Source organism: Thalassophryne amazonica, chromosome 9, assembly GCF_902500255.1.
Source record: "Thalassophryne amazonica chromosome 9, fThaAma1.1, whole genome shotgun sequence".
NCBI classification, from domain to species: domain Eukaryota; kingdom Metazoa; phylum Chordata; class Actinopteri; order Batrachoidiformes; family Batrachoididae; genus Thalassophryne; species Thalassophryne amazonica.
This window is the reverse complement of record NC_047111.1, coordinates 14,141,515-14,154,105: the sequence shown is the minus strand read 5'-3', so window position 1 is coordinate 14,154,105 and position 12,591 is coordinate 14,141,515. Positions and strand designations below refer to the sequence as shown.

Here is a 12,591-nt window from a genome sequence, read left to right as displayed (position 1 = left end):
ATGATGTCACCTAAAGATCTACACATAACTATGCTATTCACTCCACGAAAGGATGAAAGGTATGGAGCAGGATTTCTGAAAATTCCATCAGAATTACAGACAGTAGCACACCTATACACAGACAGAAAAACCACCTCTGTGTGTAGTGTAGTGCTGACCCAAAGTGCAGACAAATGGTACAGAGGAAAACCTGAGGCTGTGCCGCATATTTCACTGACAAGGGCAGACACTCAGTCCTGGAAGGACCTTGGAAGAATTGTTAAAATAGCTGAGGAAGCAACTGATTGGCATGAAGCAGATGCAATGTCGGTGTGGGATTTCAGTCCATCCACAGGCTTGTATCGGAAATACAAGTTTGTAAGTGCTTGGACGACACCGGTGATACATGAAGTAGATCTGGATGATTGAAATTTAACAACATCTGTGTTGTTGACACAGGAAGATGAGACTTTATTGGCCAAACTGCCTCCTCATCTCTGGGTGAAAGCACCCACAGATGTAGGACTGTTGAAAAATATTCCGCCAGTCAAAATTAAGCCACGATCTGATTGGAGACCACGGATCAAACAATATCCGTTAAAACCTGAAGCAGAAAAAGGAAATGACTTTTCTAGGTATCTGTAATTATTGCAGAGCCTGGATTCCATGTTATGCAGAGATGGTGCATAAATTGCAGGATTTAATACACTCTATACCAATGGCTATGACTGACAAAATACAGTGGAATAAAGAAGCTGAAGAACAGTTTACAGCTCTTAAACAAGAACTTGTGAGTTCCACAGTATTATCTCTGCCCAATTATGCCAAGCCATTCACTCTCATGGTGGACACAAAACGGGGATTCATGTGTGCAGTCTTGCTACAACAACATGGTAATAAAAATAAACCAGTTGGCTATTATTCCAAACGTTTGGATACATTCTTATCGCCTGCTAGACAGATAGCTTATACAGCAATGCTATTGTCTCAGCCACATATTACCATTGAAAGATGCAACACCTTGAATCCCGCCACGCTCCTACCTGCTCAGACAGACAATGAACCATTAATAGATTCTGACCTTTTATTGGATATGCAAAAACAGGCACCAGCGCAGGAACGACATTTGTGGTTGAAAAATGGGGCAACCCCAAACCCCAAAGGACTTTATTGTATACATAACAAACCCATCCTACCCAAAAGCTTATTCAAAGCAGCTGCAATTGCGACACATGGGTGTGTCGACAGGGGGGATGGTATATATGGTAGACCAATACTTTACTACCTATGGATTTAATTTATACTCAAAAAATTTTTGTAAAGCCTGTGTTATCTGATTGAAACACAACCCACAGGGAAGTATAAGACCCCGGAGAGGGCAATTCCCAAAACCACAGTATCCTTTTCAAATTGTTCATATGGACTTTATTGAACTAAATCGATGTGGACCTTATCAATACTGTCTAGTATTAATTGATGCCTTTTCAAAATGGGTAGAAATTGTTCCATCACAAAAAGCAGATGCTTTAACAGTAGCAAAAGCACTGTGTAAGACAATTATTCCGTATTATGGAATACCAGAGACATTGTACAGTGATAATGGAACACATTTTGTAAATGAAGTTGTACAAAGAGTAGCAGAACACATGAAAATTAAGTTAAAACATCATTGTGCTTACCACCCACAAAGTGCAGGATTAGTGGAAAGGACAAAGGGCACAATAAAAATAAGATTAAGGAAATGTATAGAAGAGACAAAACGAACCTGGATTGAATGTTTGGACCTAGTAAAATTGTATATGAGAATAACACCAACACCATCAGGTTTAACAACATTTGAGATACTTTATGGACGACCATATCGTCTATCAATTTTTGACATGGATACTAAAACAGCAGATGAGGAACAAACATTAGCAGATTTTATGAAAAAGACATTAACACAGAAAGAGATAACTTAAACACATTTACTGCCGAATAATTTTGATCTTCCACAGGACGGCCTTCCAGTAGTCCAGCCAGGAGACTGGGTGTTCATCAGAGTGATTAAGAGGAAGAACTGGTCCAGTCCTCGTTGGGAAGGTCGATACCAAGTGCTGTTAACAACACCAACTGCAGTAAAGATAGCGGAGAGATCAACGTGGATACATCTAAGTCACTGTAAGATACAGCGTGTGTTGGCTGCCTCCACAGTGTAAGGGGAAGTCTGGCTACAAAGGGAGTCTATTTAATTAGCAATAGATTGTCTCAATGCCAGTGAAGCAGGGAGATCCTTGCACTATTAGGTGAGGTTGGTTAACAACACTGTATCCTAGCAATCATGACTGAACTACAGCAGACCCCGGAGCGGCGTGCTCAGCGCCGCCGCTGCCGGACTGTTGGTAGGGCAGCCGGTTGCGTTGTGATCTTAGTGTGTTTCGTGCTCCTCGGATTCCTGGCCTGGTGGTTGACCCAAGAATTGCAGCTCACTGTGGACCGAGCCAGAGAACAATGCAAGCAACGTCAGAAGAGGTTTATTCATAATGTGAATGAGACAGATGGACACCCTCATATATACCATACTAATTTGTGGTACAGAGATGTTCATTTATTGGCTATGGAATTACGTTACTAATTGTTATGTTTGTTCGCAAATGCCTATATCCTCAACACACCCAGCTCTGACGGCTAAACCGTACCCTGCTAGGGTGACAGAATGTCTTATCATACGGATGCATAATCAAACTGTATTTCGGGGGCAGCAGTTCTCAGCAAATCTGATAAGATGTAACACCACTTGCCTCAGTGCAACCACTTATATGATAGGGATTTCAACAGAGGACGTACAAGCGTGCCCAAGTGCTGCTCCATTGACTAGACTGAAGGGAAATGCAAAAATATCATCACGTTAAATTGTCATCACAACGGCCATTCCCGATTTGCTTTTACGGGACAGGGAATAAAACTGTAGGTAAAATTAAGAAACGTCTGTGTACCCAAACGTATGTTTTATCAAATAATTTAAGCCTAACCAAAACATAATATGTGGATGGTACTTATCTTCATCACATTGGACGGGGATGTAATTATACAGGCTCCTGTCCATGGGGAACGGATGAAGCATGTGCTTATGTTAGTAAGTTTTTGCTACCACCTGTAAATGGTACTCCGGTGTATGATGACATCTATTGGCTTTGTGGTTCCAGACTGTACATGAGTCTCCCACCAAATTGGGGTGGTGTGTGTGCACCTACCCAGGTGACTGACCATACATATGTGGTAGTGCCAAGGACCTCCACAGAGAAGAATGGCAGCACCAGACGGAGGAGATTGATATACCCAGATGTGTTACCACATGATCACATGTGGGGCTCGGATGTACCAAAGGACCAAAAATTGTGGTCTGTAGGAGATAAAATAGCACATTCATTGTTCCCCTGGATAGGAGTGGAAAAAAAAAAAAAATTCATTAATGATTGAAACTGAATTATCGATTGGGTCTGTTCATGAATGTAACTGAGAAAATAGTAGCACCTCAAAACACTGAAATAGATGCTTTACGTACCATGGTGATGCAAAATCGCATGGTTTTAGACTTGCTTACTGGTTCACAGGGAGGAGTTTGTGTTCTGCTGAACACAACATGCTGTACTTTCATCCCAGACTCCATTCATTCAGTGGATGTGCAGGACGCATTGGAAGAGCTGAATAAACTTCGTGATGCAATGCATAAAGACACCCTAGCAGTGAGCCGGTGGAATCCCTGGTCCTGGTTGACTTCAGGACCATGGTGGCAGTTACTATTGAAAATGGTGACACCAGTTATTATAGTCCTAATTCTGATTGGACTTTGCATGTGTTGTGTGATCCCTTATATCACATATATTTAGAATTCATCATAGTACAGAAACAGCATTAGTGAAGGTTACAAATGATCTTCTTATGGCCTCGGACAGTGGACTCATCTCTGTGCTTGTTCTGTTAGACCTCAGTGCTGCTTTTGATACTGTTGACCATAAAATTTTATTACAGAGATTAGAGCATGCCATAGGTATTAAAGGCACTGCGCTGCGGTGGTTTGAATCATAGTTGTCTAATAGATTACAATTTGTTCATGTAAATGGGGAATCTTCTTCACAGACTAAAGTTAATTATGGAGTTCATAAGGTTCTGTGCTAGGACCAATTTTATTCACTTTATACATGCTTCCCTTAGGCAGTATTATTAGACGGTATTGCTTAAATTTTCATTGTTACGCAGATGATACCCAGCTTTATCTATACATGAAGCCAGAGGACACACACCAATTAGCTAAACTGCAGGATTGTCTTACAGACATAAAGACATGGATGACCTCTAATTTCCTGCTTTTAAACTCAGATAAAACTGAAGTTATTGTACTTGGCCCCACAAATCTTAGAAACATGGTGTCTAACCAGATCCTTACTGTGGATGGCATTACCCTGACCTCTAGTAATACTGTGAGAAATCTTGGAGTCATTTTTGATCAGGATATGTCATTCAAAGCGCATATTAAACAAATATGTAGGACTGCTTTTTTGCATTTACGCAATATCTCTAAAATCAGAAAGGTCTTGTCTCAGAGTGATGCTGAAAAACTAATTCATGCATTTATTTCCTCTAGGCTGGACTATTGTAATTCATTATTATCAGGTTGTCCTAAAAGTTCCCTAAAAAGCCTTCAGTTAATTCAAAATGCTGCAGCTAGAGTACTGACGGGGACTAGAAGGAGAGAGCATATCTCACCCATATTGGCCTCTCTTCATTGGCTTCCTGTTAATTCTAGAATAGAATTTAAAATTCTTCTTCTTACTTATAAGGTTTTGAATAATCAGGTCCCATCTTATCTTAGGGACCTCGTAGTACCATATCACCCCAATAGAGCGCTTCGATCTAAGACTGCAGGCTTACTTGTAGTTCCTAGGGTTTGTAGGAGTAGAATGGGAGGCAGAGCCTTCAGCTTTCAGGCTCCTCTCCTGTGGAACCAGCTCCCAATTCGGATCAGGGAGACAGACACCCTCTCTACTTTTAAGATTAGGCTTAAAACTTTCCTTTTTGCTAAAGCTTATAGTTAGGGCTGGATCAGGTGACCCTGAACCATCCCTTAGTTATGCTGCTATAGACGTAGACTGCTGGGGGGTTCCCATGATGCACTGTTTCTTTCTCTTTTTGCTCTGTATGCACCACTCTGCATTTAATCATTAGTGATCGATCTCTGCTCCCCTCCACAGCATGTCTTTTTCCTGGTTCTCTCCCTCAGCCCCAACCAGTCCCAGCAGAAGACTGCCCCTCCCTGAGCCTGGTTCTGCTGGAGGTTTCTTCCTGTTAAAAAGGAGTTTTTCCTTCCCACTGTAGCCAAGTGCTTGCTCACAGGGGGTCGTTTTGACCGTTGGGGTTTTACATAATTATTGTATGGCCTTGCCTTACAATATAAAGCGCCTTGGGGCAACTGTTTGTTGTGATTTGGCGCTATATAAAAAAATTGATTGAAAAAATTGATTGATATCAAAACAATGGTTGGCAAAATGGTGTCAAATACATTTGTACAGTGTAATCTGGCTTTCCAACAAACTATGCCAAAATATCAAGCATTGAAACAGTCAGACCTTAGTGGAGAAAACTATAATGACTGTGTTGAGAATTATGATGATATTGAAAAGCTCACAACTCCAGTTCAAGCTTGAACTGTTGACGTGATGAGTTAACACACTCTTAGCCTATGAAGCTTTAGCTGAAAATGTAATAAGACAAGTGGTGTAGTCGAATAATACAGATAAACGGTTCATTTATACCAGTCAGCCGAAGTGACGTGTGGTGGTGGTGTGGAGATAATAGAATTTTTGACAGATTGCCTAGAAATGTGTCAGGCTACTGTGCTTTAGTGTCCCTACTCCTCCCAGTAAAAGCCATTCCCATTTTAGCCAAGGACTTGTTGACGCACCTAAAGTCTGTGGTGCCTGAAAATTGGCATAGAGTAAAAAAAGATTGGAAAGGAGAGGGAGATCCAACATATATTGACGCAATAGGAGTCCCCAGAGGAGTGCCTGATGAGTACAAACTGGCTGATCAGATAGCAGCTGGATTTGATAACCACTGCTATCTCACCAGCCAGACAAGATTCAGCTCAGGCATACCCCCTTCTGGGTAACCATCCAGAAGATGACGATAATGAGACTGATGAAGAAGACAACTACGACCACTATCTTCCAGATCTGTTCCCTGATCCAGGTGATTATGGTGAACCTGACAATGACCTCAACACCAACGATAAGACCTCCCGAGTGTAAATGTATTCTTACCATTGTTTAATGACCCTGCAGCTGAAAATCTGAATAAGAAGTGGTTGCTTAGTAACAATTGTTTACTTTTAGGTGAAGATGTAATACCGTTGGAATGCATGATAAACAGAGGGGAAATGTTGGAGTTATTCTGTAGATACACTGTTTTATTTTATCATGCATGTTTTGTGTTCTCTGCTCTGGTAGAATGTAGTTCTCTCTGCTCTGATAAAGTGTATTGTACTGATGTGATGGGTGAAGGTTACTTAAGATATGTGACATGACGTGTTTCTGCAAGTTGTGGTATCTCTGTGTGCACGCTAAGCTCTTTTTCAGGACATGTGAAGATGACCCAGGCAGGATGCAGCCGTAAGCGGAGCAGTGAGATAAAGAATAGAGAATTGAATGTTCCAACCACAGTGTGATTATGATACATTAGTCCTTGTGTCAGAAGAAGTGTGATTAATCGTTAGATGTCTTAAACACATCTTAATCGAGCCCAAGATTAAAAAGGTTCTGAACGTCCTGAATGTATTGTGCAATCAGCGGTTCTGCGGCAACAGCTCACGCGCTATCACTCTTCCCCTCAGGAGCTGTACCGCCCATGTATGTAGGGAAGTCCTAAATAAAAAGAGCGGGAGCGCAGGCCAGACTTTAGTGTAGCTTTGGTGTACAGCCTGACTGCACTCCTTGCGAGCTTAAATTGAATTCTATCTCTCACTTGTTTTATTGCCTGGTTGTCTCTTCCTCTTATCAAAGATACAGTATTCTAAACCCGACATATGCCACATACGCAACTCTACATTTGTGCCGGTGTGAAAGGGGCTTTACTCATGTGAAGCACCTTGAGGCAGCTTTGGTGTGATTTGGCACTATATAAGTAAAATAATTTGAAAGGAGCCCGGCATGGCAGCACCTGCTGCTCATTGAGCAGAGGAAGAATCATACATGCTTCATCTCAATCTCCAAAAGTCTCCAGTAAAACCAGGACAAGTTGTTACATTTGTCAGTCGCTTTTTTGGAAAGTTATTTTCATTTTAAATACCATTTATTTTTAAAGAAATATCACTTAATTGTACAGGGAAAACTTGAAATTAATGTAACGATTAATGTACAAGGTCTGTGAGAAATGTAACGTACCTTTTTATTTTTTTCAAAAACTATATGGATTTGAATCACGTGCGATTACATCAGCCAACCTTGAACCCTCGTGCGCATGCGTGAGTTTTTTCACACCTGTCGGTTACGTCATTCGCCTGTGGGCTGGCTTTGAGTGAGGAGTGGTCCACCCCTCCCATCGGAAATCCTTTGTCTGACTTCTTCCTGAGGGACTGGCGCTTTGCTTGATCAAAATTTTTTCAGAACCTGTGAGGCAGATCGAAGTGGACACCATTCGAGAAATTCAGCTGGTTTTCGGTAAAATTTTAACTGCTGATGAGAGATTATGGAGTGTTACTGTCGCTTTAAGGACTTTTCACAGAGCGGGACGTCGCGCCATGCTCGGAGGCACCGTCGTCAGCCTGTTTTGAGCTGAAAACCTCCAAATTTAAGCCTCTGTTGACCCAGGACGTCGTGAGAGAACAGAGAACTTTCAGAAGAGGTCGGGATCAGCATTTTATCCGGACATTCCACTGTTCAAGGAGATTTTGTAATGAAAGACGTGCGGACGGATTCGCACGTCGGTAGGCAGCCGGCGCGGCGCGCCACCACAGGAAAAACACCTCTGTGTTGATAACCATTTGTAAAAACCAGGCGGCTTTTGGTGGCTTTCAGTTGAGTGAGTATCTCAGAAACTGTTTAACAGCTGGACATGTTCCAACTTGTCCTTAAGGCTTCCAACGGAGGTGCTTTTCCTGTGGCGACGTGCCGCGCCGGCTGCCTGCCGACATGCCAATCCGTCCGCATGTCTTTCATTACAAAATCTCCTTTAACAGTGGAATGTCCAGATAATCTGCTGATCCCGACCTCTTCTGAAACTTCTCTGTTCTCTCACGACATCCTGGGTCAACAGAGGCTTAAATTTGGAGGTTTTCAGCTTGAAACAGGCTGACGACGGCGCCTCCGAGCACGGCGCAACGTCCCGCTCCATGGGAAGTCCTTAAAGCGACAGTAACACTCCATAATCTCTCATCAGCCGTTAAAATTTTCACCGAAAACCAGCTGAATTTCTTGAATGGTGTCCACTTCGATGTGCCTCACAGGTTCTGAAAAAATTTTGATAAAGCAAAGCGCCAGTCTCTCAGCAAGTTGTCAGACAAAGAGATTCTGAAGGGAGGGGTGGACCACTCCTCACTCAAAGCCTGCCCACAGGCGAATGACGTAACTGACAGGCGTGAAGAAACTCTTGCATGCCTACGAGGGTTCAAGCTTGTCTGATGCAACCACACGTGATTCAAATCCATATGGTTTTTGAAAAAAAAAAAGGTCGGATACTTTTCTCACAGACCTCGTAAATGTCAAGCAAGAAATGGATATGCTCAGTGGGGTTTTGTTTGATATCCCGAGAGAATAAGGACAAGTGAAAGTGCTGTCCCACCTGTCCTGTTGACAAGTGGGACAAAATGCGTAATGTCTCTCTTGTACAATAAACAAAGATAATCTGGGTATTTTATATTCTCTGAGTTTCACTTCACATTTACTCACAAAATATTTAATTCTCATGAGAAAACATTTTAAGTTCTCAATAATTGTTACAAGGATTTGCGAATTTCTGCTGATTGTATTCCATAAATAATGGGGTTAAGACTACCTGGGATCAGACGAATTAGAATGGCAAAGAATTTCCTGTAATACGAGTACTGTGGGAACCGATTCAGGATAACGACAGTAATTCCACAAATAAACATGATCAGATAGACGGTGAGATGAGTGCTGCAGGTCTTTAAGGCCTTCTTGTTCAGAGATTTGTTCTTACTGGTCAGACAGATGACTGTAATCTTAGTGTACGTGAGAAACATGCTGCAGATAGAAGATGTAAATAAGACCACAGTGAAGGTGAGACCATAGACATTATTGATGAAGACGCTGTCACAGGATAGTTTGAACAGTGAGGCGTTGTCACAGTAAAGATTTGTGATCAGAGTCCTGCATCTGTTGAGTCGGACGGACAGACCGATCAGAATCCCGACCAGAACAAAACCCACTCCCCAGGCAGAGAGCGACAGCTTCCACACCATGTTAGTGGTCATGATGGTGGTGTAGTGAAGAGGATTACAGATGGCCACATATCTGTCAAAAGCCATAATCATGAGCACAGTGTGAGCAGCAGTTCCGTATAACATTGTGATGAATGCTTGGACAACACACTCATGAAAATTAATAAAGCGTTCAGATGTGGACATCAACATGTCTGAGAGGAAACGTGGTATCACGACACAGTTGCCCAGGATATCGTTAAGTGACAGGTTACAGTAAAGCAGAAACATGGGCTGGTGAAGGTTCTTATTGATAAAAATCAGAAGTGTGATGCCTGCGTTTGCCACCATAATAAACATGTAGGTGAAAAAGATGACAACAAAGACGGCATGAACGTAATCCTCAGAGATATTTAGTCTCTCCATCTGTAGCACCAAACTGTTGTAGGTGTAGTTTTCCATCATCCTGAAACCACAATAATGAATCGTTAAGGCCAAAGAAAATGTTGAGGTCATCTGCATGTTAAAATGTCTGTTACATAAACAGTTCCAGCTTCAGGGTGCAGTGGAACACAAAAGGACAGAAAGAAAACTGCTCAAGTTTAGACTCAGCTCTCAAATACTTTCTAGGAAACTGCAGCTGTAAATTCATGTTTTCTTATGAGGAAAATCCTTCCATGTTCACTCCATGAAGCTGTAACAAATGATGTACAGCAAAGTTTCAGTAACAGCCCTGGAAGCCTGAATCTCTTTCATCGTTGCTGATGGGTTTCTTGGTGATCAGAGTCCTGCATCTCTTCAGTCGAACAGTCAGAACAATGTGAATCTAGTATTTTTGTTTTTGTTTTGTTTTGTTTGTTTTGTTTGTTGTTGTTGTTGTTCAGAAACCCTTTGACATGCTTTTTTTTTTTTCATTTTAGATTATAAAAGTGACTTCAAGAATACGAAAGACAAGAAACAGCCACAAAAATCAAATGAAAGATAAGACATCAATTAGCTGTTTGGCTGGTTGGGAAATACTGACACTTGTTTTCCATCAGAACACATCGAACGCCACACTGTGTTAGAGTGTGTGTGTGTGTGCCCGCTTACCTCTGATGATGTGAAGCTTTTGAGGTGGACCAACAGTTTTTATCAGTTTGATGAGCAGCTGATGGTTTTCCAGCACAACTGTTGGTGTCCATTTGAAGGTGCTGCATCAGAATGATGTCATCAGAATGATGTTCTGTTTTTCATTATGCAGCTGACTACCAGCAGCAGCCACAAGTCACTGAACAGATGGGTGACTGGACATGACAAACATCGCACTCCAAGCAGTTCCAGATCCAGTCCAAGCCCCACCAGATCGAGAGGCTATGGGGCCCATGTTTCTGGAGCCGTTCAGTGCCCTCTTGGCTTGGGGTACATTTTCGAGATGGGCGTTGGCAAAACCTGACCCAGCTAAGAATCAGGCAGTTGCTGACTGGCGAGTTTTATCTTCTGGTAAACAACTATGTTTCCTCAGTTTTGCCAATTTCTACTGACAGTTTATCCAAAATTTCAGTCAGGCTGCAGCTCCTCTGATGATTCTATTCTCGTGGTCTCTGACAGCAGGTCATAACTTCACTAAATTAAAAGTTATTTACTACCACCCCAGTCCTCATTCAACCTGACCCAAGCTGCCAGTCCATCGTGGAAGTCGATGCCTCTGACACCAGGTTAGGGGCCGTTGTATGCCAGCAATCAGACACACAGGATCTATCCTTGTGCTTTCTTCCTCCCATCTGCTGACCCGTTCAGAGTCCATCTATGATGTTTGTATATAACATGGCATCAAACAGGACAAAGCGTAGCATTCAGTGGGACAAAGCGGGTTTAATTTCATGAGCTCCTTGTGAACATTATACAACCTATTCGAAAACACTGCGTGTCAATGCATGAAGCATGTGTGAACCTGAATTTGAGATTATAACAAAATGTTACATCTGTAACAAATATAATTTTGTAGATACATTATATAACTCATAAGAGTGAATGAAAATGCCCCGTTTTACCACTAAACCGATACCCACAGCATTGTGCAGCAAAATGAACATTCTTTTCAAAAACAGGGCTCTTATTCTTTCAGTCCAGAAATTTGTCCGGCAGGGGAATCCAGTCTCACGTCCTTGATCTGAGCGCAAAAAATGTGAATAAATATATCGTCCAATGTTGTGATGGAAACTGATCTAATAATCATCCTGAGCGCAGAGGTCCCCAGTACATACGCCCTCACATTGTCTTTGCGACAATGTGTAACTCATTAGCTAATGTAGATCAGTGTTAAGGAGTCACTCTCTTCAGCTTGTTGTTACAGCTCTGTTATGAGAGTAAAAGTCCACAAGTTCAGTTCACAGTACAATCACTCAGCTGCACATTACTGATCAGCATAGTTCAAACATGAATGTAATAAAAAATATAAACCATTTGATTCTAAACAGAGGCAACAACAATATCATTTGCAGTAGACATCTTGACCTCAAGACCTTTGAACATATCATGAAACATCATGTCAGGCATCATGACTTTATTCAAATGGTCAAATGCCTGACATGCTCAAACCATGTTACACCCTACTTCTAAGCATATATAATTTTATGAAAACCTTAAACCAAAACACTTTTACTGATATGAGAGTCAACACACATCAGCAGTTCCACATGTTAAATACAATTCATCATAAGCACATATTTCAATCATTAATCAAATCGTATAATATTGTATCATTTCAAAACCATCATAAATCAATTGAACACCCATCAAAGCATAGGCATACACATTTTCATTCATTTGACATCATGATAAAACCCTTAAGCACATTATGGCACAAGTGTACACTCTATTCAACTTCATTCATTAAATACAATATCTAGTTCATTTAAACCTGCATGTGTACATACGTCTAAACATTTGTTACTTTTTGAAAATAATGAACACACAACTTTTTATTAGGGTTGAGCCCGATACTTGTTTCAGATGAGTATCCGGTATGGACAGAGAGAACATAGAGAGGGCCGACTTCCACAAAATTATGTCATCTGGACGCCATTTTGATTGTGTGTAATGGGGGCAGCTTGGCTGCTGCAGTGGAGTGACATTTTGTAAACAAAACTTCTCTTGAGTGGACGACTGTCAGGTTCACCCTGTAATAGAAATCACAGACAACCTGATATCAACGAAAC

The 12,591-nt window shown here is 41.5% G+C and overlaps 1 protein-coding gene across 2 annotated transcripts; it reads right to left on the bottom strand.

The window, feature by feature from the left end:
• Positions 1–1,936: 1,936 nt before the first annotated feature.
• LOC117516477 (olfactory receptor 52N5-like) lies at positions 1,937–9,871 on the bottom strand. Of its 2 annotated transcripts, XM_034177387.1 has the most exons (2): positions 8,952–9,871; positions 1,937–1,967 (listed from the first exon to the last, which is right to left on the bottom strand). In XM_034177387.1, the coding sequence occupies exons 1-2, from the start codon at positions 9,854–9,856 to the stop codon at positions 1,937–1,939; spliced, it is 936 nt and encodes a 311-aa protein (XP_034033278.1). In that variant the 5' UTR covers positions 9,857–9,871. The 2 variants fall into 2 exon arrangements, with proteins under 2 accessions (XP_034033278.1, XP_034033277.1); XM_034177386.1 differs by lacking the exon at positions 1,937–1,967 and having other exon boundaries at positions 8,948–9,853.
• Positions 9,872–12,591: the final 2,720 nt, after the last annotated feature.